The 27,509-nt window shown below is 42.8% G+C and overlaps 2 protein-coding genes and 1 long non-coding RNA gene across 6 annotated transcripts in view; 2 read left to right on the forward strand and 1 right to left on the reverse strand.

The window, feature by feature from the left end:
- The window catches only part of IHH (Indian hedgehog signaling molecule), a 28,151-nt gene extending 14,080 nt beyond the window's left edge, over positions 1-14,071 (forward strand). Inside the window, exons 2-3 of the mRNA XM_083624757.1 lie at positions 1,832-2,093; positions 10,185-14,071. Of these exons, the coding sequence (XP_083480883.1) occupies positions 1,832-2,093; positions 10,185-10,834 (912 nt within the window). The 3' untranslated portion in view covers positions 10,835-14,071. The remainder of the gene's footprint in view (positions 1-1,831; positions 2,094-10,184) is intronic.
- Positions 1-23,394, reverse strand: part of LOC310767705 — a 112,715-nt gene extending 89,321 nt beyond the window's left edge. For all 4 annotated transcript variants that reach the window (XR_014551023.1, XR_014551024.1, XR_014551025.1 and 1 more), the window contains exons 1-2: positions 23,233-23,394; positions 21,649-22,070 (exon numbers count right to left, since the gene is read on the reverse strand). This is a non-coding gene — a long non-coding RNA (uncharacterized lncRNA). The remainder of the gene's footprint in view (positions 1-21,648; positions 22,071-23,232) is intronic.
- Positions 23,395-24,294: 900 nt separating this feature from the next.
- Positions 24,295-25,949, forward strand: TEX12 (testis expressed 12). The gene is made up of 4 exons (XM_083624918.1): positions 24,295-24,360; positions 24,569-24,680; positions 24,770-24,825; positions 25,356-25,949. Exons 1-4 carry the CDS (start codon positions 24,301-24,303, stop codon positions 25,515-25,517), a joined length of 390 nt encoding a protein of 129 aa, XP_083481044.1. The 5' UTR covers positions 24,295-24,300; the 3' UTR covers positions 25,518-25,949.
- Positions 25,950-27,509: the final 1,560 nt, after the last annotated feature.

A 27,509-nucleotide genomic window follows, 5' to 3' on the forward strand; every position in this document is an offset into this window, starting at 1 on the left:
CTATATATTAATAATGAGTTCCTGATATCTAGAAAAAACTTAATGGCGTGGGGATGCTACAAAAATAATTGAGGTATTTCTACAAATCTTGCAACTCTGTGCACATCCATACAACATCTCTCTAACTTTGCCAAAAGTTGTCTTATGCATTTTAAAAAGTGGTGTGGGCGAACCCATGTTACTTGTGCAGGAACAAGGACTGAGCTGAGAAACTGGGCCCCTCCAGATTACCTGTTTCTTGAACTTTCACCCTGACTTGCTTTACACAGAGATTAGACTACAGTATGACCAGTCTTTAATGAGCTTTCATTCTGATTTGTTTACAGGGCAGTTATATGGCAATCATCTCCCATCTTGTACCCATCCTGATCTACTTTGGAGTGTTTACACATCTTCTTGTTAGTCATTAGTTTATCCCACACTTTTCAATGAATTTTCCAATCATTTTCCAAACTGCAGAAAGTCTTTTTTTAAGGAGGATTTGTTGTGCACTGGAGACTTTTAATCCACCTTAACTGCACACACCTAAAGTGCATGAATCCCTCCTGCAAAATCCTGACAATCTAGAGGGACCATTATGTCTCTATGTAAGGGAGAGGTACCACCTTCTGAACCCAATCAAAGTGCTGATTTTGATCTATAAAGCCTTACACAGCTCAGGACCTCAATACCTAAGGACAGCCTCTCCCCATACAAACCAACCTGGACCCTGCACTTGTCATCCAAGGCTCTATGTCCTCACTCCCTGAGAGGTACAGAGGGTGGCAACACAAGAATTAGCCTTTTTTCTGTGGTGGCCCCCAATCTGTGGAATGCTCTCCCCAGAGAGGCTTGCCTGGCACTATAATTATATGGCCTTTGTCCATTAAATAATCTATGGTCTGTTAAAGCTGGGGGAGTGGCTGTTATTGTGATTATTTTATTATTATGTGTCTATTATTGTGCTTTTTATTAGGTTTTTATTGTTATGCTCTATAAAATGTGTTCTTAATGTTGTAACCACCCTAGGATCTTTTGATAAAGGGTTGTATATAAAATTATTATTATTATTATTATTATTATTATTATTATTATTATTATTAAAATTAGAGAGGGGTTTAACAAGAATGTAGAATACATTTTGAAAAGCAAAGTGACTTTAGCATCTAGTTGTGGACTGAATTGCTACAGCATCAGGATGTTATCACATCATTTGGCTGCATGTGTGTTGACCTAGGTGTGGCTCTTTGTTGCCCAAATGGTAAATGTTCTGGACTGTGGCTAAGCAATGCTTGATATGGTGGGGAATTTAATCTAGGCTACCCATTTACACATTGCAAAACAAAACAAAACAAAAACAGATTTTCAGTATACCTGAAGGAGCGTCTCCACCCCCATCATCCAGCCCAGACACTAAGGTCCTCCTCCAAGGGTCTTCTGGTGGTTCCCTCACTGTGGTGCCCTCCCTGTGGAATGCCCTTCCTTCAGATGTTCAGGAGATTAAGAACTACATAACTTTTAGAAGACATCTGAAGGCAGCCCTGTATCGGGAAGTTTTTAATGTTTGATGTTTTATATATTCTGTAAGCCACCCAGAGTGGCTAGGGAAACCCAGCCAGATGGGCGGCATATAAATAATAAATGTATTATTATTATTTACTACTAGTACTACTATTACTATTATTCCAGTATTACTATTACTATTCTCTGCCACCCTTTCAAGGAAAGGATTGTCCTTTGTCAAGAAGGACACAAGGCCACCCTAATCTAATCCAAGTTTTGTACTTCCAGGTAATGCTCTCTTCTATGCTGATCTATTTCTATTCTGTCACTTCTCACCCACTTCCCATAGCGCTGCAAGGATCGCCTAAACTCTCTGGCCATCTCGGTAATGAACCAGTGGCCAGGGGTAAAGCTGCGTGTGACGGAGGGCTGGGATGAAGATGGGCACCACTCAGAGGAATCGCTGCACTATGAAGGCCGTGCTGTTGACATCACCACCTCTGACCGTGACCGCAACAAGTATGGGATGCTCGCACGTTTAGCTGTTGAGGCTGGCTTCGACTGGGTCTACTATGAATCGAAGGCTCACATTCACTGCTCTGTCAAATCTGGTAAGGACAGTTTTGAGATGGGATTGAGGGAGACTGGCAGGAATGGGGGTGGCAGTGGGAGAGTATCTGTGAATCATGAATAAGGGAGATAGGCACAATTGAAGAAAGGTTTGGGGTAATGGAAGGTGGAGTGGGTAAGTTATAAGGTTGAAGAGCACATTTTTGCTTGTATGGGTCACCGTGGGATAACAGTAGCAATGCTGTACTCCATTCTTACTGTTCATCAGAACTGGGGAACCTGTGGACCTACCAGTATTGTTGAACTCAAACTCCCTCCAGCCACAACCAGCATGGCCAATTATCAGGCATAATGGGAGTTGTAGTCCAGCAATAGCTGGTGAACCACAGATATTCTCCCATCCCTGCATGCAATTAAATACCTTATGTTAGCGTTAGCTAATCTTGGTTTGGCTTAGTTCCCCTGAGTGTCTCCCTCACTGGGCTAGGACCAAGCACACCTGCTCTAAGATCTGGTTGTTATAAAGCCACAGGAAATATTTCCCTGCAAATACTCTCCCTGTTGAACACATGGCTAATATTTTTCATCTGAGCTGCACATCCTCTCATCCAGAAAAAAAATGTAGATTTCTACAAGCAGTGGGCAGCAACAAGTTTGGTCCAGCCCTAGGTATATTAAGGACAGTAGGGGCCTGAGTTGTTTGTTGGGATTAGGTGCTGAGGTTCTCCCCCTGTTGGCCAGAGTACCACACTTTGACTGTGGCATCTTGTTCCTATCCTTTGACCATTAGCATGAGCTGCTGGTGTTCCGGCCCTTTCCAGACCCACAGGGTCTCTGGTTGATGGGAAGGAAGTGCCTTTGCCCTGCCTTGAGCTTATACTGCCTGACCCAACAGCCGAGTCTCCACCTACTTGACTGCAGCACACCAGGAGAGATCAGCGCTGGAGAAAGAGACTGGCTCAGCCAGAGTGGAGCACAACCTTCTCCCCTCTGGCACCATTATGGACTGTGCCACTTTATACTCTCCAGGAAGTAGCTGTGCCAGCCAAGTGGCTAAGAAACAAGCACTTTTTGTCCCTTTGGACTTTGGGTCCCCAAAGCCTTGATATCTACAAAGCTGCAAGTTAGGTCTAAGTGCGGTGGATATAAAAAATTATGCATAAATCTTCATATGGTTGCACTGGGTACTGTGGCCTGCCACCTCCAAGCTGGGCATCTTGACTGTGGAGCTCTACAGACTGTCCATTTCCTCTGAGCTTCACTAGAAGGAGTAGGAAAACACTTTTGATTTGTCTCTTTGATGCTGCACACATTCCTGGGATGCTGTGTCTGCTTCTGGGTGCCCATGCTTCCAAAAGGATGTTGCAACACTACAAAGTGCCAAAGACTGAGAAACTGTCTTGGTAGTAAATGACTATAGAGGAGCAGCACAATCTTGCAGGGAAAGCACTGGATGCTGGAGGGTTGGCAACAGCTTTGATGGAGACTGGGTGGGGCAAAAAGGATGAGTGTGAACACTAGGGAGTTTATCCTGGGTGCAGGTTTTACTACAGGTGGAGACAAGCACTTGAGTACAGGCTATTCTGGAAGGGAGGCATTGCTCCAGTATTTCAGGCTGATGGATGGTGGGTAGGGCTAATGTATAGTGCCAGGGTGGCTAACCTGTGGCCTGCCAGGTATTTGGACTCCAGCACTCATCAGCCCCAGCCAGCAAGACCAATAATGAGCGTTGATGGGAGTTGTAGTCCAGCTGCATCTGGAGGGCTTTGGGTTGGTCACTCCTGATGCAGTGGAACATACTGAGTACAGAAGGAATGTCCTGGCCTGTGTAAGATGAAGTGTGAGAGAAGCAAACACTGGTTTAATGGAGGACTTTTAAGTGTCTGGAAATGGTGTGTATTCAGGGCAGCTGGCCTGCCATAAGTACCTTAATAAATGGCCTTTATTTTTGTACCATTTGTGTGGCCTGGTCTGTCTGTCCTCTGCCCTCCCCCAATCTCTTCATCCACTTGGCTTCTGGAAGTCTTACCTCCTTTTAAAAAAATGAGCTATACTAGCTTTTTATATTTAAACTTGCCCTTTTCCTGGAGACTTGGGTTGAAACCAAACTAACAACAACTACCACTACAATCCCTCCAGGTTGCACACTAGCTTGGCCATAGCCACTGAATCTGATCCCATAGCAAAAAAAACACAAAACCCTCTTTTAGAACAGGCTCAGTGTATTTTTACCTATAAGGCTTAAAATGATTTTTTTAAAATGAACATACATCCTACACTGCCTCAAATGTTCATTTGATTTCTCTTCCATGGATGAATGCCAATTAACTGAACATTCACAAAAATGTCTCCTGTAAAGCACTTATCAGACTCTGGAAGGGGATTCTTTCATTGCACCTCTATGTATCTTCATTGTTTGGACTTGGCACAGAGATGGCACAGTCTTGCTCATGGTACCAGGAGCACCTTCTTGACTGTATCATCCATGTAGCAAGCAGGTCATAAGAACAGAGGAAGCTGCCTTTTTCAATGTCAGACCACTCGGTATTAAACTAACTGGCAGCAGCTCTTCAGGGTTTCAGACAGGAATATTTTCCAGTTCTACCTGGAAATGCTGGAGATTGAACCTGGGACCTAAGCATGCGCTCTTTCACTGAGTTGTGACCCTTCCCAAACAATGAAGATACATTGTGTATTGATTTTTACTGTTTCAATTGACATATGGTATGCTCAAAAGGGCACCCTTGGTCACTTGGCTATGACTATATCATCTGTGAGCCAAGATTGAACAATGGAGATATGCAGATGCATGACTATGGCATGGCATCTGCTAAACTCTCCATTTTTAAGTGTCTTCTTCCCACATGGTGACAACTTTTAGCATTTCATATAGACATAGCAATTGGTTTCAAATGAATTATATGAGTACGGTAGACCGTTTTTATTATTTACTTATTGCACATGTGGGACTAAGAGAGAGAAAGAATGAAAGGGAGAACATGCCTATAGCAGCTTACTCTCTGAGTTGCTCTGCCGTACCAACTCCATTGCTCTCTACATACCAACATCTCTTTGCATGTGGTTAAATCTGACCAACAATAGCAGAAGATGTTGCACAAAACTGAGATTATCTCACAAGTCAGTTGCATGCCAGATCCAAAGGTGAGCTTGGGGCTGTGTTGGCTGCTCCTTGTAGACAGGGAACCCCATTCTTGCAAATGGTAAAGTGAATAGGAGAAAGAAAGGCATTGCCCTCTTGGCCCTCTTCTGCAAGGCTGTGGATGGCTGTTTGTTCGTTTTAGAATCAGTGCTTTTTTTAAGGAAAAAAAAGATGCCAGTGCTCACCATGAAGTTGTTACAGTAAGCGCTACACTTTTAACAGGGGTGGGTGGGGGCTACTGATACTGCATACCCTTGAGTGCTCCCTGAAAAAAGAACTGTTTAGAATCATTACTGAAAAACAACCAACTGAGAATTGGAGGAAAAGAGTACTGTTTTTGTTAAGTGCAAGGAAGTTGGACATGAAAAGTGCCTAGAGAGAGCGGGACATATTCTCTGCTACCTTGGGGAGGCTCTCCTTTCATCTTAGGGATCTGAAGAACTAGCTAGAGGGAAATCAATGCTGCATAAATCACACATGATACAATATGCTTTATATTGCCATCATCGCACTGTTGTATGGAGGTCCTGCTAGCAGGTAATAATAATAATAATAATAATAATAATAATAATAATAATAATAATATATTATTTATACCCCACCCATCTGGCTGAGTTTCCCCAGCCACTCTGGGCAGCTTCCAATTGAGTGTTAAAAACAATACAGCATTAAATATTAAAAACTTCCCTAAACAGGGCTGCCTTCAGATGTCTTTTAAAGATAAGATAGCTGCTTATTTCCTTCACATCTGAAGGGAGGGCGTTCCACAGGGCAGGCGCCACGACCGAGAAGGCCCTCTGTCTGGTTCCCTGTAACCTCACTTCTCGCAATGAGGGAACCACCAGAAGGCCCTCGGCACTGGATCTCAAGTGTCCGGACTGAACGAGGAGGGTGGAGACGCTCCTTCAGGTATACAGGACCGAGGCCGTATTATTTATTATTATTATTTTTTGTTTTCCATGGGATACTGTGAGAGCAGAATACTGAATTAGATGGGCCCTTAGCCTCATCCAGCAGGGCTTCTGTTAAGTTTTAAATAAATTTAAATCAGTACTATTTAGAAACCATGTGTACTTTACCAGCTTTCTGATTGTTTGCTGGGTTATGTAAGCTTCAGAAGCCATAGCTGCCTTCTTGAAAAGTAAGTATTTCTTCTTATTGTGGTCCTTGTTTCTCAGGCTATTTGCTGAGCAGATCTATTCTGATGCTCTTAATTGGCTGTTGAACCCACCCATTTTTAGAGGGTGGCTTTTCCTACCCTTTCACTGAAGGCTGATGACTAAAGAATGGTTTCTTGCTTTACATGTCATTAATTTCCCACCTTTTCTACTTCCAAGCAGAAGCCAAATAGTAAATACAGATCTTAACCAAAGAAGCACTACAAGTAGACTGAGGAAGTAGACTGAGGCAGATTTACTGAAGGGCAGTAAAACTGTATTTGCCAAACCTATAAAGCAGTTAGAGAATCATTGAATCACAGAATCTTAGAGCTGGAAGGGACCCCAAGGGTCATCAAGTCCAAACCCCTGCAATGCAGCAGCTAAAGCATCCATGACAGATGACCATCCAACCTCTGTTTAAAAACCTCCATGGAAGGAGAGTCCTACCACCTCTTTTGGGAGTCTGTTCCACTGCTGAACAGCTCTTACTGTCAGAAAGTTTTTCCGAATGTTTAGTCAGAATCTTCTTTCTTGCAACTTGAAGCTATTGGTTCGAGTCCTACCCTCCAGAGCAGGAGAAAACAAGCATGCTCTCTTTTCTATGTGACAGCCCTTAAGATATTTGAAGATGGCTATCATATCTCCTCTCAGTCTCCTCTTTTCCAGGCTAAACATACCCAACACCTTCAAGCGCTCCTCATAAGGCTTAGTTTCCAGACCCTTGATCATCTTGGTTGCCCTCCTCTGCACATGTTCCAGCTTGTCCACATCCTTCTTAAATTGTGGTGCCCAGAATTGGACACAGTTTTCCAAGTGTGTCCACTTGGAATTACAGTCAGTGCAAGCCAGTTTTGAGTGTCTGCATTTGCAAGTGGAGAGCAAATTATTGCTTCAGACGCAGTGAGCAGGGAGGTAAGGCAGAATAGAGTGGTACTATTACTTCCCTTGATCTGGACACTATACTTCTGTTGATACAGCCTAGAATAATATTAGCTTTTTTGCTGATGCATCAATCTGTTGACTCATGTTAAGCTTGGGTCCACCAAGACCCATAGATGCGTTTCACATGTACTGCTAGTAAGCCAGATGACCCCCATCCTATATTTGTGCATTTGATTCTTCCTGCCTAAGTGCAGAACCATACATTTGTCCCTATTGAAATTCATTTTGTTAGCTTGCACCCAGTTCTCCAATCTGTTACGGTCATTTTTAATTCTGATTCTGTCTTCTGCGCCATTAGCTACCCCTCTCAGTTTGGTGTCATATGCAAATTTGATGAGCATCCCCTCAATTCATTCAATCAAGTCGTTTATAAATTCATTTTTAATTCTGATTCTGTCTTCTGCGCCATTAGCTACCCCTCTCAGTTTGGTGTCATATGCAAATTTGATGAGCATCCCCTCAATTCATTCAATCAAGTCGTTTATAAAAATGTTGAACAACAATAGGGCCGGGACAGAACCCTGTGGCACCCCACTTGTCATGTTTTTCCAGGATGACAAGGAACTATTAATGAGTACTCTTTGAGTTTGGTCAGTCAACCAGCTACAAATCCACCTAACAGTTACCTTTTTCAACCCACATTTTACCAGTTTTCTCGCAAGAATGTCTTGGGGGACATTGTCAAAAGCCTTACTGAAATCAAAATACACTATGTCCATAACATTTCCCTGATCCACCAAGTTTGTAATTACATCAAAAAAAGAAATCAGATTGGTCTGGCATGACTTATTTTTGAGAAAACCATGCTGGGTCTTAGTAATCACAGCATCCTTTTCTAAATGCTCTCAGATCGACTGTTGAATTATCTGTTCTAGGACCTTCCCTGGTATCAATGTCACGCTCACTGGTCGGTAGCTGCCTGGCTATTCCTTTCCCCCCTTTTTGAAGATGGGGATAAAATTTGCCGGCCTCCAGTCTGTAGGGACCTCACCTGTTCTCCAAGAAATCTCAAAGATAATAGACAAAGGCCCTGAAATTACACCCACAAGCTCCTTTAGTACCCTTGGTTGCAGTTCATCAGGCCCTGGAAATTTTAATTCATTTAAAGTAGCTAGGTGTTCCCTTACTACCTCTTTTCATATTTTGGGCTGCAGCTCCCTCCTTACATCATTTATTCTGTTATCACCAGGTTGGGCATCACTTTCCTTTTGAGTGAAGACAGAGGCAAAGTAGGTGTTGAGTAGTTCCACCTTTTCTCTTTCACCCAATAGCATTTCTCTGTGTTCCCCACGCAGATGACCCACCACTTGCTTGTTATTCCTCTTACTTCGGACATAGCTGAATAAACCTTTTAGTATTTTTAACCTCTCTTGCAAGCCTGAGCTCATTCTGAGCTTTAGCCAGCCTGACTTTCCATCTGCAACTGTTGGCTACTCATGTATACTCCTCCTTTGTGATTTCCCCTTTCTTCCATTTCTTATACATGCCTTTCTTAACTCTCAGTTCATCTGTAAGCTCCTTATGCAGCCACACTGGTTTTCTTAGATGCCTCCCACTTTTCATTCTTGTTGGTATTGTCTGCATTTGGGCCTCCAATATTTCTCCTTTTAAAAACTTCCATCCTTCTTGGACTCCCTTCTCACCAAGCATTTCTGACCACGTGATCACACCCAGTAGCTCCTTCAGCTTTTCAAAACTGGCCTTCTTAAAGTCCAGAGTGTGTGTCTGACTACACTCAGTTTTCCCTTACCTCTGTATCTTCCAACCCAGGAGAGCATGATCACTTCCTCCCAGGTATAACAAAGATAGTCTTTGCTATCTTTGTTATACTGTGTAAAAGATCAGTGGTAGAATATTTGTTGTTGATGTTTGAGAGTGTGCATTATTCATTCATTCATTCAAACTATAATTGGAAGGAGGAAACAGAAATAGGGGTTGGCTGCTAGCACCCTTACCACACAATTCCCAGCATATTTGAGGAAGACATGACCGTTAACCAATGTTTTTTATTTAGCTAGTGTAAATTAGTTGTGTAGATATACTCAATAAGACCATTGGATCCTAGGTGTTGGTTAATCAAGATCAGCCTTTCCCAACCTGTAGCTCTCCAGATGTTGATTGACTACAACTTCTATCATCCCTGACCATTGGCCATGCTGGCTGGTGCTGATGGGTGTTGCAGTCCAAAACCTCTGGAGGGCAATCAGATGGGAAAGGCTATTTCAGATGAATGATGAATGTGCTGTTGTGCATGTGACATCATATATCAGGCCCTCCATCCTCTCTGTCTGGTACTAGAAACTCTCCTCAGCACACCCCTTTCTCAATCCTGCCCCTACTGCCCCTGCTTTGCACTCCTCCTTGAGTGTTCCTGAATGGCTGAAATGTGTCATTGAACTCCAATTAAACTTCTGCCCTGGATGGAGTGTAGGAAGGGGTATGTGTAGAAGCTAACCTGCTGTACAAAGGTGAAATTTACATTCATTGTCTTTGGCCCCACTCACCACTGGCATGTGGCCCCCCCAAAGGGTTTCTTAGAAAGGAATGTGGTCCTTGGACTGCAAAGTTTCCCAACTCCCCTGCTAGATGAATTAATCAGTAGTCTATATGAACTGTACTGTTCATATGAACAGTAGTCTATATGAACAGTAGTCTATATGAACTCCACCAACCTACAAAACAGAGGCCACTTGATTCCAGTTTAAAGGCCCCCATAACAAAACTTACCCTCATCACAACCACCCATAGCCCATCTAAATCTTACCAAATTTCATTTATGTTTACTTATTTGCACCTTAATCAAATCTCCCTCCCTCTAGTAACTGGGCTGGTCTCTCTATTTGTTTCTCCCTCTCCCTCTCTTTGTCTAGAGCATTCAGCAGCGGCAAAGACAGGAGGCTGTTTCCCAGCCCAGGCACTGGCAACTCTAGAAAGCGGGACCAAGATTCCAGTGTGGGCACTGAGGCCTGGGCAGCGGGTCCAAGCCATGGATGAGCAAGGCCGTCCCATATACAGTGAATTCCTGGCATTTCTGGACAAGGCATCATCGGCACGGACTGCTTTCCACGTCATTGAGACGCGGGATCCACCCCGCCGCCTTGCCCTCACTGCAGCACACCTCCTTTTTGTGGGGGAGAATGCCACTGCACCCATGAAGGCTATTTTTGCCAGCCTGGTACACCCAGGCCAATATGTGCTGGTGACAGATGGGAGTGAGCTAAGACCAGCCAGGGTAGCAGCAGCCTCAGTGCAGATGGATATTGGGGCCTATGCCCCCCTCACTCGCCATGGGACGGTGGTGGTGGATGGAGTGGTAGCATCTTGTTTTGCTTTGGTGCAGGAGCAGCACCTGGCCCAGCTGGCCTTTTGGCCCCTTCGACTCTTTCGCAGCCTGGCAGGGGGTGAGCAGACTCAACCAGAAGGCGTTCATTGGTACCCTGCACTTCTCTATCGCCTAGGCCGAATGCTCCTGGCTTCGAACAGTTTCCACCCATTGGCCACAGCACAGTTTGAGAGATGAGACGACGTCATCAGGTGCCCCTTAAAGAGGGAGAAACCAGGTGTCACCTCCTGTGGTTATAGGGAGGGACTGCATGGTAGCCAGAATCCTGAATGTGGGGGAAAGGTGAGGCCACTGGCTCCCTATACCCTTTCCCAGGCATAAGGGCCAAAGAGAGGTTTTGACCTCTATCTGAGTTGCCCCCTTTTTGGCAGGTTACAGAAGGGGATGCCCAATGACAGGGTTGTATGCTGCTATTTTGGTTCAGGAGCCTCTGATAGAGGGGGAGTTAACCAGGTGGATGCAGGTAGTGAGTGGAGGCCTGGAAGCCTGGGGTGAATGAATGAGGGGAAGGAAATCCTGCATCTCAATATGCAGACTGGGGAAGTTGGAGGGGGTGGGCTGCTACAAGAAGGTATCTGGGAGGGCTGAGTATGGGGGGCCTGCAGGACACTTTCTCTCGGCAGACATCCATGTGGTGCTCCTCCTAGCACTGTGGCAGGCAAAGTAGCTGTAAGGAAGACATATGGGACTCTTCCGTTGCTCTTTCCAGCTGCCAGTCAACTGGGCTTGTGAGTGGGACAAGAGGTAGTGCACCAGCCCTGAAGTGGAGAGGTGGGCACGAGTTATGATGAGGGAAGAGACAGTAGAAAGTGAAGGTTGTTTATAAAATCACACCGTCTTCTCTGAATCAGGTGAATTTAAGCCTGGAATACTTATAATGCCTCATTTCATTCTCAGATTCAGTAAAGAATCACTCCACCTATAATCAGTAGTGGACACTGGCAGCTTGCACCTGACCTCCAGTTGGTTGCATTGCGGCTACTTACCAGGAGGTAGCTCAGGGGCAAGGCAGTAGTAAGGTTGAGCCAGACAAATTTGGGTTTCTCCCAGTGGATTTACATCAGTGTTGTCACTTCACCCCTCTACCTCACAGTAACCAGTAGATCTGACTGACGGGAGGTCAGGTGAACACCGCCACCCCACCATGCCATCTGCTACTAGCAATAACCATGCACTGAAAGAACAGGGGTTTGTATAGGGGAGAGAAATGTGCCTTATCAATGTGCTTTAAGTATTGAACGCTCATAAAAAGGAGGCTAAAACAGTTTAACTAAGGATGTTAACCCATGTTAAGTAATCTTGAAAGGAAATCACCTAAAGGGTAGGATGGACATTTACACAATCCCCCCCACCCCCCAGGAAATGCATCATCAAAACCATTGATTTGCATAGACTAATTTATATGTAGTTGCAAATTTAGAAATAACAACTTGTTATTTAAATAGAAACACACATCTCTTCATAGCAGGGAAGACAGTGACCTAGTGAATGTTGTGTGTTGTTTCCAGGTGATAACTGTAGATGGGCAGCTTCAAGCCTCCCCACTCCTCTGCTGCTCTCCTTTCTTAGGATTCTTTCTTTTTAATCCAGATTCACAGTAGGCAGCCCTTGAAATAAAGGACTGTCCTTTGCCACCCCTCCAAACAGAAGACTGTCCTCTGCAAAGTACGACATATTGACTGTCCTGCTGGAGAGCAGGACTTGGAATACCTAGTTTCTGTTAGAGCAAACTGGGATATGGGGAGGAGAAATGGAGGTGCAGGAGAGATGGATTCAGTTACCTTTTGTAAAACCATCCTTTGCTTCCTGAAGGTACTGGAGAAGAATATATTCTATTGGGTTGTAATCTTCCTCCATTATCACAGCACTCTAACAGGACAGTCCCCATTCTATTAACCCGGCAGAGGTTCTGATGCCTGTGCTTATGTGAGGGAAGAAATGCACTGTCTACTACATGCTCAATTTTAGCTGTTCTGTCCTGGATATTCTCAGAAGTAGCATAGTATCTCAGGATGGTGGAACTACTTGTTCCTATGAGACCACACTTATGCAGCATTGTGGGGGTAACATTTGCGGGAGAGAATCAGTTTGATTGTTTGTTTTTTGGCGGGGCGTTATGTAACAATTTCCCAACCAACCAATTCTCTGATGCAATCCCTTCCCTGGCCTTTTTAAAAAAAGCTCAGCCACATTTCAAGAAAGGAAAGAAACCCAGATTTTTGGGGGGACGGATGGACGATGACGACAGAGATTACCTGGGAGAGCACTTGCCAAGGAGAAGCAGTAGGCAGGGGGAGTGTTAAACACTCCCATCTACTGATTCATCCTTGTACACATGCATGCACACAACAATCAGATTCCCTTGGTAAACATGGGTTTGGGAAGATGCATTTGCCAAGGAGATGCACAGGTCCATTCTTGGAGCCTCTTCATGTGTCAGAAATTTTGTTCCAAGGAAATAAATTTTGTGTAGGAAAAATACATATCATGCACACAACAGTGTCTGATGAGCACTCACACTAGTTTTCCGCATGTGCACATGTGTGTTGGAAAATGTGGCTTTGTGCTGTGTGTACATGCAGAACAGTAGACCCTCATGCTCACCCCAGGTGGCAGTGTACACAAGGCTTACAAATAGTTGCTTGTGCAATTGTGTGTAATAACAACTTTCAGGTGATTTGGCAGTTAAGTCTTCTAATGAAAAGAGTTCATTTATTCTCTCCCCCGCCCCCCGCTCCCTTCTCCCTGGGACCATCCATGTGCCAAAGATGACTAATAGATTTTTTTGTGGGCAAATTGGTTATATTTTTCTCAGGCTATTAATCTTTGAAAATCTAGTTGTAAAGCTGTTGTATACAATCTTTTCCTACAAGCAAGTAATATCCATTCTGAAAATAGTCACATGTGAAGTAGCCCTTAGCTGGGTTCCAGGTGCCCTAATTTCATTCATCTCCTTAAAGAAATCCCATAGCACTTTGTGCACTAGTCAGAACCAGAATCTGCCCCTTCCCCACGCTCTTACTTCTTCCTTGTCTGGTACCAGTTAAGTCATCAAGACAACAAGGAATAAGCATGTCCCTTGCTAGCAGCGTAGCTCAGAAGGCCTCCCACAGTCCCAATATTGTGACTGGGGTGGTAGCATCTGGGAAGGCATCATCTCCTACCCCATGATATTTATTTATTTGCTTGCATTTGCAGGGTGCTCAAAAGATTTCCCTGGTGAGGAAACCCTTTTGCTGAATGACACCAAATGGGGTGGGATGGGACATTTTTTTTCTAAGGATAAAAGTATTTAAGAATTATTTCAGAAGTGATACTTTAATGGGACCATTGGGAATTGCAAAGCTTTTTGTCTCTTCACTGGATGTAGATTTCCTAAGCAGGCAAGAAGTCTAATAAATCTCTTGACCCACACTTGGTGTCTGTGTCTTTTTTCTCTGAGTCAAAAGACCACACACACACACACACACACACACACACACACACACACACACACAGGTCTGGCTCCCAGCATACAATCTCTACTTTAACAGACATTATGGAATTGATCAGGAGAGTTCAAGTGTTCTGAAGGAAAAGTATGTTATTTCTTAACACAGAGGTTGCCAACCTTTTTGTGAGTATGTTTGCAAACCAGAGAAACTGTCACCACCTCCGCAAGCCAGCACACCCTGCAACACCCTACAGGCGACACTAGAATGCTTCTTTCAAGCCTAATTTCAATAGAGGGAGGGGAACCTGTGGGAACCAGAGAAGCCTATGTGGGCACTCATGCCACACTGGTGACACCTCTCTTAAAATAACTAGGATGCTAGCAGCTGTACCCCATCCATTGCTTCTAGGATGCCTGGGATCTCTGCCCCACACTTCAAATGGAACTGGTGCAGCACTTTGTGCATGTGCACTTGCAAACACAAAAATTCTAAATAGACTGTGAAATTCAGCCATTTCTGGAGCAGAGCTAATCAAGATTGAACAGACCCCAATGGAGTCTGTTTCATGTAGGCATGAAAGAGGGTTTCCATGGCTTGGTTATGAGGGGAGGAGCTTAAAAGCACTGTTGCCATCAGACAAGTTCTTGGGAAAGAAGTCAAGGGCCTCAGAATCAGCCAGACGGGCCCCAAATGCAGCACATTTACCCATGTTTTGAAGAACGTGAAGATACACGTATCACCATATAAAGGGAAGTAGCTGTAAGAGCACTGAATATAGTGTCTAAAATTTTCTCACTGAACCAACAAGCATCTAAGATGGACAATCCCTGCAGCATCCTGAACTAACTTCAATTAAGTGCTACAGTAAATAAAAGTATTCAGCCAGATTCTAGACTGAGTTTTTATATCTATTATTACAGCAGAAACACAAGCTTGAAGCACCTTAAAGGACAAGACATTTAAAAATAGTGTTTATCCTGATGATAATAATGCATTATTTGTTATTCACTGTTGTGGGGGTTTTTTTGTCCCAGTTGCCATTGAAGCAAATTGGTGTGAGCTAAGCAAATTAAGTCTGCATGACATGTCCTGTACTCCATCTTAAGATGTTTACAGGCTGCAGTCTTTGGGCCTTCTCCATCATGCCCAGCTACCTCTTTCCTAACCTTTTTGTAGGTTTGCTTGACATCCAGCCTGAAAAAAAGCACTGGAGAAGATTACATACTTTTATTTTATTTACTTATAAAAAATATTTATATACTACTGCTATTTCATAGGAAAGTATCAAATTGGTTTACAATAGTACATAAAACCATGCAAACCATACTTTATGACATTTCAGTTGCTACTAATAAAGGTCTTGCTCTGCTGTGGCTTTTGGATAGTTTTTAAAATATGAATCTATGATTTTAAACTATTTTAGACTGCAATCTTTATCTTATTTGAGAAGGTGTGTGGAGGATCACAATATTATTGTGATGTAAATTGGGAGACATTATGTATCATTCTTCAACAATTATTTGTTCTCCTTCAAAGAGAGACTCCAGCCTACAGCTGCTGAATTATAACTTGCCAGCAAATTTCACACCAAGTCTGGGAGCAGCTTGCCTACCTGAGAAAGCAATTAGGACCATTTAATTTACACTATTCAACTTGCTATGCCAATTTATCATCAGGGGCCACCTATATGGAGTATATCACACCTAATATGGTCAGATCTGATCTTCATTAGTACACTACACACCATTGATATATCATACATTGCTTGGCAGTTTTTTCTCATTTGGGAGACAGGAAACAAAACTTTTCTCTATGTCCTCATAGTTTGATACCTACAAACTAGGAGATCATCCTGAGGTGGGCTCTGTCCCCGAAAAAGCTTATGCCACAATAAATCCAACCATGTTAACTGATTCATATATACAGCAATAGACAGTCTCCAATCCAGCAATTGAGTCAACCTAAGTTTAGCATGATTAGAATATTATTTATTCATTTAGAAAATTTCTAGACCCTTTAGTATTAAAAACCTAAGGGTTCACAATACATAATAAAACATAACAAGGTACAAAAGTGTTAAACACATCATAAAAACATAGTAAAATGTAGTGGCAGAAATACAGAAGTGAAAAATTTGATATTGGAGGTCAGGAAATGCCTGGACAAATGTAAAACAACTGATGGCAAACATGAATAGAATATCATTTATTACGGCCATAGGCCCATACAGGTAAAAACAACACATAAATAACAGCTTGTGCCGTAAGGAGAAAAAAGCAATCGCTAAAACACCACTATAACAATAAAATACTATAAAATGGAAAGGCATACTACGCCTTAATTAGCTTGTAGAGCTCCTTGGCGTCGCTTTTGCGAAAGGACAGCAACTAGGAACCTAGCCACCTTCAGGGTCGTGTGGGTATCCTTGTCCTGCAAGATTTGGGCAAGGTGGAATTTTGGTGGGGTACCCTCTAGTTTCTATATGATTGATCCCAACAAATTTGCCCGTAGCACATTAAACAAGGGGCAAGTGAACATAATGTGCTGGAGCGACTCCGGCGTCACCTTATCACATTCGCACACCGCGGGGGCTTGGCCCTTTGAGAACCTATGTCTCAGGACATTGGAGGGGAAAACGTTAAACCTCGCTTTGGTGAAGGCCAGTCTATGTGCAACAGTCGAAAGGGAGGAGAGGTATGATGGAACGCAGTAAGTTAAAGTGATACCAATGTTCTGGGGCGAACAAACACCTCCCCCCAGCGTATAATTTCGCTGTAAATCGATGTCATCCAGTCTTTGGCGGATCAGTCTCTGAGCAGTGATTTGGTCTAGTTTTAGGGAATCTGAGGGAGAGATTCCATAACTCAGGAGTTTGGCATGAATTCTACTAGTCCAAAGGCTAGAGAATTCATCTCGCCATAAGCATTGGGCAAGGTAATGGTTTGGTAATCTATGCCACAATGATAACCAGTAATTGAAGACTTGCTTCCACAGGCAAGTTTCTAGGGATGCGACCTTCAATTCTAGTCGCATGGCTGCGTTGCTTACGCACAGGGGGAGCATTAGGAGCCGACGTAGGAATTGGCTTTGCAGAGTCTCAAGGGGAGCAAGATCTGTCATCACGGCCCAGAGCGGGGCAGCATAAGCAAGCACGGCAACCACTTTTGCCTTGAACACCTTTAGGGCCGAGGGAACATGCAAAGCTCCGTCCGAAAAGAAGAATCGGAGGAGCGCATATGACAAGGTTTTGGCCTTATTAAGTAGGTGTTGAATGTGAGCTTTCCACCCCAAATTGTATTGAAAAATAACTCCTAGGTATTGAAATTTTAGGACTTGCTCTATTTTTGCCCCACCAAGCTTCCATTTGTATAATCTCCGGCTTCTGGAGAAGATCAGGATCTTGGACTTGGCATGGTTGATGGTTAATTGATTGAGTTGACAATACGTGGCAAAGATCTTCAGAGCTCTGGTTAGTCCAACACGTGTATAAGATAGAATTACCGCGTCGTCCGCATATAAAAGGAGTGGGCAGCGGTAATCCGCTAGCCTAGGCGCGTGTGTACTTGGAGATGAGTTGACTAGGGGTGCTCGCATGTCGCTGATGAATAGGTTGAATAGGCAGGGAGCCAATATACATCCTTGGCGCACTCCCTTGTTTATTGGTATCGAATTTGTAAGGTCGCCCGCTGGAGTGAATCTCACTCTGGCAAGGGTACCTTCGTGGAGCTGGCTTATGAGCCATAAGAGTCTTCTATCAATGCCCTGTTTCGCAAGTTTCTCCCAAAGAATATTTCTAGGAACGCTGTCAAAGGCTGCCTTTAGATCTAAGAAGGCAGCACAGAGGTAGCCCCGGGGGGGGGAGGAGTACTTCCGTGCCAGATGATAAAGAACTATCGCATGATCGGTTGTAGAGCGTTTAGTTCTGAACCCTGCTTGTTCATGGCCAATCTGGTTAGTCTCATCTACCCATCGCAATAATTTAGTCATCAAAAAGCTGGCGTAAATTTTCCCTATGATCGAAAGGAGGCTGATGTTACGGTAGTTTTCCGGCTCCGTTGGAGAACCTTTTTTATGAATTGGTACAATAATGGCCTCCTTCCATGTTTTGGGGATGAGACCGGAAGCGTTGATTGCATCGAAGGTTTTGGCCAAGATGCCGGCCCACCATTGTGGGTGTAGTTTGATGGCTTCAGCAGGGATCAGGTCGGGCCCAGGGGCTTTGCCCGGTTTCAGCTGAGCTATTAACTTGGCTATTTCGTCAGGATCGGTGGGAGGCCAAATAGGTAGGTGGGTAAACAGGTGCATCAGATGGTCGGAGGGAGCATCTGCCTGTGAGAAGCATTTCTTCAGGAACCGTTCCCATGTCGGTGCAGAGATGACTGCCCTTGGGGAATTCCTCCCCCTTCTGTTAATCAAAGACCAGAATTCCCTGGATCTGTGTGGTTTTGAAGCAGTAATCAGAGCCTGCCAACGATTATGTTGGATGGCAAACATGGAAAACGCCCACTCCAATGATCTGTAGAGCATGATGCCACCATTAAGAGTAAAGAACCTTTACTGAATCAGGAGCAAAGAACATTTTCAGATGGAAAACTGTATTTTATTCTGGGCAATCTTTTGGGAGGGTGCACATGCCAATGGACAGACAAACTAGGCATGATCAGAAGGAAAAATGGACAAAACAATTAATATAAATGTCTGTGGGCCAGATAGAGCCTAGAGCATGGGTAGGCAAACTAAGGCCTGGGGGCCGGATCCGGCCCAATTGCCTTCTCAATCCAGCCTGCGGATGGTCTGGGAATCAGCGTGTTTTTACATGAGTAGAATGTGCCCTTTTATTTAAAATGCATCTCTGGGTTATTTGTGGGGCATAGGAATTTGTTCATTCCCCCCCCCAAAAAATAGTCCGGCCCCCACAAGGTCTGAGGGACAGTGGACCAGCCCCCTGCTGAAAAAGTTTGCTGACCCCTGGCCTAGAGTCAAATTGAAGCACTGGGTCTGAGGTTCCCCACTACTGACCTAAGTGGTCAAACATGTTTCTACTGAAAGCAGTCTTTCAGACAAAACTTGTCCCAAGGCCAGGGTCAGCCTAGGATGTTTCTCACTTCAGGCAAAACAGAAAATGCCTCCCCACACCTGCTGCTGCTTCCCCTTCCACTGCACCCCCCCCCCGCCTCCTCCTCCTCTGCAGCGCTCCCTGGAGCAGGCAGAGGGCAGCTGCAGGAGAGCCCGGATGAAGAGGCAATAGGTGGGCCTGGGGGAGGTGGCAAAGATGAGGTACACTCCTCGGAGACCAAATCTGCAGCCTGAGACAACTTCCTTACCTTGTCTCATGTGCAAGATGGCCCTGCCTGAGGTTCACCACTAACTAATGCACATGCGTCCAAAGCAGTTTTGCTTTTCTCAGTGACTGTTGTATAGGGACCATCACAACCAGGTAATTAACTGTAGGAAGCACAAGCGCACCATCTAGTGGTTATGAAAGGAAATGCTTAAAGTAGAGATTAAATCACTCGTAGGATACATTTTTGTGTCCTTATTAAACAGTGGTAGTTTAATCAAACATTTAACACATTCAGTAAGAACAATTAAAAGTCTCCTGATTTCTTAAAGACTAATAAATTTATCACCTGAGACTTCAATCTCCAGCAACTCCTGGTAGGACTTAGAAAAAGACTGCTGTCTAAAACTCTGGAGACCGACTGCCAGCCAATATAGACAATACTGAGCTAGATGGACCAATGGTCTGATTTGGTATAAGATAGCATCCTATAATCCTAACAATGTTCAGTATTTATTACTACCTTAGTAATAATGAAAACAGTACTATAAATTATGTATATATTATTCCCCCCTCCATGCTACATATGGGGGCAGGGGCTTAGAGATAATGGCTTGCCTCTGGCGGAATAAAGATTTGAACTTCAACTTTCCCAAATTTTGGTTCATTTTCTTAACCTGTACACTACACTACACTACACTACACTCATTGCCAGCTTCCCAAGACCATGACTAGTGCCAACTGCCCAGGATCATTGTTGACAGAATGGGGTATAAATCCAAATGCTTTAAAATTGCAAATATATCTCACTAAAGGTCTTGAAGAAACATTGAACAAATGATTAAACAAAGGTAACAGCAGGAAGCAGAACTGTGAAAGTTGTGCAATAGTGACAGAAAGGGAACACTCTGATAGGAAAGCACTGATAGGAAAGCACTCCTCAGTGTCTTTAGAGGAGGTGAAAAGAATGCCATGATTGTGCTGGCTGGATATGTAAATGAGCAATTTCCCTACATTCCATATACGGGACTGAAAGAATTGTGTCCCCTCCAACTTTCTGCATTTTTAGTGGCAGCGCTTTAATTAATTTCCTTACTCTTGAACATTCCCCAAAGGGTCAGCAGGGGGTGCTGCATGTCAGAAGATCCTTCCATGGAAATTGTATTTGTCCCTTCAAGCCAACATTGCCCTCAGGTGTGCAGAATGCTACTGAGTTTGAAGAAGAGATGTGTTCTCTCTTCACATGGCTGGCCACAGCAGACACCAGTAAACTCACATCAGAAGCATATCCCATCTGCCCAGAAGTAAAATGTTTTGAAACTAATATGAAATACTTGGTCCAGAGTATCAGAGAATACAAGAATGTCCCAACCTAGAATGATTTTGCTTACATATTCTGTAATGAAGCAGTAGTAGTTTGTTGCCAGAAAATCCTGATCCAACATATAAAATGGAATGTAACATTTAGGTCAGGGTTGTTTTTCAAGCGCCTTATGATACAATTCTGGTACCTGGATCCAAAAGCTCGTTGTTTACCACTCACTGACCAATACTGACACAATGCACCTGGGAAGGAATTCACAGGAGCCTGATGGTATTGGAGCAGAATGGCACTTGGGGATATACTATATCACTCACTGGCATTTCCAGGCAGGGTTGGGAAAGATTATTGTATCTCCAATGAAACATTGGAGAGCTGCTGTTAGGCATTGCAGTAGACCAGGATGGGCAGAAGAGATCATAGATAGGGAAGGATTTCTGACTTCCAATTGTTGAATAACAGTAACAACAAAATGACACCCCCCCCCCAAAAAACCCAAAACGACAACAACAAAAAATATTACTACTGAAAAGAAGAAAACTTAAAGTGGAGGAGGTAACCAGACGTGGGTTTGCGTATAGAACGACTGTCATGTCAGTTCATTTCTGCCACTCATATCAAATCCCTGGCCTCCAAATTCTATAATTCTAAATGTAGTTGGTGTGTCTCCAAAAACAAAGGTGATCCTGCTAGCATGAAGTCCACCACCCACAGACAGTCCTGAGCTAGATAGCTCAATGGTCTGACGACTCATGTAATGCAGTGCCTTATGTTCCTTCCTATTTTACTGAACTTTCATGAAAGAGGGGAAATAAATTTAAACATTTAATAATCTAATGACTGCACAAGATGGAAGAGCTACATAAACATGATTTAGGATTGTAGCATATGCCTCCATCCTTAATCTTTTCTCATTATTCCTAAACTTGAGAACCAAATTCCTTAAAATACTCACTCAGTAGCTGTGTCTCATTTTTTCACGAGTAACTTATTTCTCAAGGGTGGTGATGGAGCTGATGCTTGCTTGGTAGTCACATTCCTTGATCAGGAAAGTCTGTGCACTCAGACCCTGCTCAATAACGCTTTTTACTTGCCCATGAGCTGCATTCTGACATTGAAAAGAGGTTGTGGATGGAAATGCCTGGGATTGAGCATTGACTCCAAATGTTTCACTTCAGAAGCTGGCAGTCCTAGCTCTGTGTCAGAAACCTTTTCCGATTGTTTAATGCATGATTTATTTCTCCACTCACAGGTTTCTGCAAACTGTCTTGCATCTATCTTAACTCATTTTCCGGAAATGGAGCTGCAGTCACCTCAAGGGTATCCCTCAACAATTGAGGTGTCAGTACACAGAAGTTTCAGTGAAGAAGCCACCTGCTGGTAGGAAAAAGTAATTATTATGCAACATTTAAAACTAAGAAATACTTCTGTACTGGTGTCTTATACAGTACTTCTGTCTTCTGCAATTTTCATTTGTTTCTGGAAAGATTTAGAAGCTGAGTAACATGCCACAAACATACTTTCAATCTGTGTGTGGATTAATCTGGAATAACAGGCACATGAATTCCCAGCTTGCAAAATCTAGTAACACAGATAAGATTCCCCACACAATAAGCATACATAAACATGGTGAATTCTACGCCATTAACACATGTTCTTGTTACAGCTCTGACAATAAACTTGTAAGCACAAATGGGTTGTTGCAGGGTGTAGCAGTTTGTTAGACTAGGACCTGGGAGGCCAAGGGTTCAAATTTGCACTCAGTCATGATACTCACTGAGTGATTTTGGACCAGTCACTGTATCTCAGTTTAGCCCACCTCACAGGGTTATTGTGAGAATAAACTGGGGAGGGGGAGATTATCTTTGGAGGAGAGCAAAGCTAGGATATAAATGTGGTAAACAAAAATAACTACAGTAGCCTGCTTTGAATGAGTTGATTCTAATTTGTTCTTCTTGTAATTCTGAAAACAGAATCTGCAAGGAGTGATCCTCAATTAAGAATATGGAGCAGTGTGCAGTTTTGTGTATGTGGCAATTATGAGAAAATAGGTGTTTTATGTGGTGCAACAAATTGAACGGACAGCATGTTGCTTCTGTGCTTTTTAAATGACAGCCAAACAAACTGGGAGTTTCATATTGGATAAATACACCTTCAAAAGTCGCTGAAGGATAAATACTGTAACCCATAAGCTGTCCTGATAAAAGTTGGTCCTCAGTACTACTTTATTGTTGTGCCTTCTCCTTTCTCAAATGAGTCAACATGGCTACCTGTTTTTGGGTTGCATCCCACTAAATTCTTCACAGAACTGGAAAAGTTAGTCATCTCCATTCACTTCAACGGGCTGACTTTGAGTATGAGTAAGACTTTAAATAAGCTTTTGTGAACAAGGTAATTATATATAAACTTCCAGGATAAAAGGAGACCTGAGTTGGCTCTGAGGGAGGGCTCACAACTTTTTTCATAGTTTCTATACAGGAAGCCTGCCTCAAACGTGCTTGCTGCCTACAAAATAAACTCTCTTAAAGACAATTTGTACCGTTATTCCGCTTCGACTTCTCTCTCCCGAGCTGAGGAGAGCAAACACGACACGCGCTTCCCGCCAAAACTCCCTGAGCACGAGCCGATCGTTAACGGTCACCAGAAAAATTTTGAGGAGGGAGGGGTAGCTGAACCTTGCGGCGCGTGCCCCCCTCGCTCCGCCCATGCGCATGCTCGGAAGCGGGGATGCGCAGAGAAGTCTTCTCTCTTTCTCCACCACCACATTTAAGGGAGGTGTGAGGTGATGAGGGGGCGAAAATACGGGAAAACTCCCCATGGGGTGCATTCACACGAGGGACGGAGGGAGCGTGTGGAAACACACGCACGCATATAAAGATGATAAAAGTTAAAGGGTGTCCATTGGAGGATGTTTACATTTAATAAGGAGGAGAGTGCGCGTTTGTCCATGTCGATGAGGGATTCATTTTCCCCTCATGATTAGTTTCACTAGCAAACCAGAACTTAAACTAACCCCTTTCTTGCCCTGGGAAGAGCACGGGGAGCGTTCGCATGACAAAATTACACACTGCAATCGACACACGTGTCGCAACACAGTTTGGAAAGCTCTGCTGTACTCCTTTGACTGCACATTCAGATGAAAATATGAAACATACGGTGGTCATCACAATGAAATACACCGATTAGATCTGCTCAACCTCTCCGTATTGATGGGCCAATATGTTTAAGTAGAGCTGCCAAACCTCATTTCCAAATAAATACCATTTCACTCTTTTCCTAAACAGCAGTTCTTGTTTTTCCTTGCTTTTGATCTATTCCATGTTTCAAACTGTAATGTTTCCAGTGAGTGATGGGTGATAGGTTCTAGGAAACAATTGTACAACTGTTAACAGTGCCATTCATGTAAAATAAAAATTGTTGCCTGAATACAGACCTTGGGACTGGTCGCTATGCAAGTTATTTTCTCCCTGCTTTTTAAAGTTTCTGTCTAGTTTTCTTAAAGTAAGGACAGCACTGTGATATTATTTTGCAGTTACATCTTGCAATACCTTCACAGGAAAAAAATATTGTTTATCAAATATGACATTACATTTTTTATCAGGTAACAATGACAAGTAACCCAGTAAAGTCTGATGAAAATAGAAAAAAACGTAAAAAGGAAGAAAAGGTGAGCAGTTTTAAATAGCTATTTTTATTTTTTAAATGTAAAATGATTGCAGTTTCTGTTTGGGTTCTTTTTCTTTTCCAAAAATGCCTTTCTATGACACATACAGTCACATATTATGTGATAAGTGTGGTGTGAAAAAAAGTATGTGCACAGTTCTGCAAGGCTGAAAAATTATTCCAGCTTTCCATTGTTTGTTTTCTGTTGACAGAATGAATCTTCAGAAAATCCACAAATGTCTTCTTTTGAGAAAATGGATTTGTCTCTTTCTGAAAGCTCCCAGGCAGTTCTCAAAACTGAAGCCCTAGAAAAAGTTTTGAATGGTGACGTATATAAAATTATATACGTAATAAATATCACTTAATTAACCTTTACATCTACTTTTTACTAAAACAAATATTTATATTAACAGATACAAGCAAAGAAATAAATATTCTATTATCAAAATATGTTCATATTTTAAGGCAAGTATACTGTTTTATTAATTTATTTTTTATAGTATTTATCCAGCTGGTGTAACAAATATTCAGCTAAATTGTTGATAATTTCAAAGTGGTATTTGTGAAATTTTTATTAATTAAAACATTAAACCAACAAACTATTGTTCCTTATCTGGAACAACTTCAGTGTTTGACATTTGCTCTTCGCTTTATGTGTAGACCTATCCTCTGTTAGTGACACTTCATAGTATAATTACTTTGAAATTAAAATAATTATTTTGTTCTGATCTCCCTACATATTGACATTACAAGTAACTATCTTTTATATAGGGTCTACAATTATTTATTCTGTGAGTTAGGAATATTTTAAATACAAAATTATACCTAAAAAATGAGACACATACCAGTATATATAGCTCCAGTTGCATGTTTACATTATTATTGCAGAAATGTTTACAGAATGAGTAGGTTCCAGCAGACATCAGTAAAAATTAAAGTTAATTTGTAGCTTTATATTAACTACGGATTTTTATTTTTATTTTTTGTAAATAAAGTGAGAGAGCAGCAATGGATGCCTCATATGTAGAGGAGCTTGGAGGAATTCTGAAAGAAGCTGGTTCTATAGAATATCACTTGAGACTGAAATGGGAGAATCTAAAGCACAGGTTTGCCGCAATGACAGGCCCTCTACAAAGTGAAAATGGATTATCTAGTAAATGATCTTTATTCAAAGGCACTGGCTGCATGTTTAGAGTTCTATATCTGCTGAACACTAATGTATAATTGAAATACCCTTTTATCTGGCTGGATGCTTGATGCACATACTTGTATTGTATACTGTCTTCATGCAAGTTATGATTACACTGCCTGTAAAAAATATCTCTGTCATGAGGATAGAATCTCTGCCATGCATGTCTACCTGTCTGTTCTTTGTGACCTCCATTCATGACCTCCAGCCCTTACTACACAGCACTTACTCATATCTTTCTGCAACTGCATTGCTCCTCACAATGAATTCTGTAAATTCAAATGTATGTGGCATTGGCACTGTGGATAGTTTCCTCTGAGGACTTAATATGAGCAACCCTGTTTTTAATGTTTAAAATTTGTGAACTCACATGCTTATTAAATAGATATTCACTGAACAACAAATCTCAAGTTGCAGGAGAAATCCAGTCAGACTGAAAACATGGGATTATTTTATTTGTTTTGTTGTATTATATTTTTTTGCTGTAATCCACCCTGGGGTCTTATGGGGAAGGACAGGTTAATTAATTAATAATATCTGAACTATAGGCTATGTTCAGATATCCTGCCACTTTCATAAGTTTTTTTTTCTGAAAAAGGTAAAGCAAGCCTCAGGACAAGGAGGGGAATGTGGGAGCTGCTCCACTCTATTAAGGGCTATTTATGGCCCGTTTAATCTTATTAGCCAGGGCCTGGTGCTGTGATCCATTGCAAGCATTTCCTCCAGGCAGCAGGAGGAGGATGGATAATTCTGGCAGTGGGTGGCTGGCTGGGTGGGCCTGCCTTCCACAGATCCATTACAATGGAAATGTCTCCCATCAATTTGTCCTCATTTCCATGTCAATGGCACGGGTAAGAATGGGCAGCTGTGGGGGCAGGACCTTCTGGTCCCATCTGGGATAGTCACCACTCCCTTCATTGGGGCATGATGCTCTTTTGGGACTCCTGTTTTTCAAAACCAGTGTTCCCCCTGCCCCCCCCCGCAGAGTATGTATATTTATTTATGCCCATTTAGGCAATGAGGAAAAGGTTCATTAGCTCTGGGTTGTTAACAAGGAGGTGTCTTCCCTTCTGTCCTGCTGTCATGTCAGCCCTGCTGTTTGATCAAGTATGGCTTGACCCTTCATTGTAACCCCCAAAGTCATCACTGCATGCTGAGTTAGTCATGCAAAGTCAAGAGGAAATAAGAGAACCATTTCCTTTTTTTCTTATTTTCGAGAGAGGTGTTGATTTGGAGATGGGCAGCGCTGGGAACTCAGGCCCAGCAGCAGTAGCAGCAGGAACACAAACTAATGGGGACTCCTCCAGATAAGACTTGTTTATTCAGCACTCATCTCAATTTACTTGCACAAGCTTGTGCAGAGGTTAGACTCTATGGTATCTGTTGAACATTCATTTGAATTCATTGATAGGCAGTTATATGACAATGAACATTCATCCTGATTTCCTTGTGCAGTGTTTACACATATTCCTGTTGATCTTTCATTTAGGGGAAGGGTCGTAGCTCAGTGGTTAGAGCATCTGCTCTGCCTGAAAAGGGTCCCAGGTGCAATCCCAGGTATCTTCAGGTTGGGCTGGGAATATCCCTTGTCTGAGATATTGAAAAACTGATACCAGTCAGTGTACCTGCTTCCCTCCCAGCACAGGTCAAAGACAGTATTGAATCAAGGAACTTGTGCACCTCCAAGTAGGGCCACAGAACAGCAAATCTTGGACATGAACTGGAAAGGTCCACATCTAACATGTACTAACAAATATTCATTCAGTGGGACAGACATTTGGCTTATACTTGATCAAAAGGGTCTGCACTGATCCTGAGAAGTTCCACAGCATTGACCTTTGATGAGTCTCTTCAGGAACAGACTTTCTACAACCAAGCTATGACTATTGAAAACACTCTATTCTGGATCCTTCATGATGCAGTTAGGTAGTTTTAGACATTTAAGAGAGTGGCCCCATCACTAC

The sequence above is a fragment of the Podarcis filfolensis genome, assembly GCF_964270895.1.
Source record: "Podarcis filfolensis genome assembly, chromosome: 1".
Classification (NCBI taxonomy): Eukaryota; Metazoa; Chordata; class Lepidosauria; order Squamata; family Lacertidae; genus Podarcis; species Podarcis filfolensis.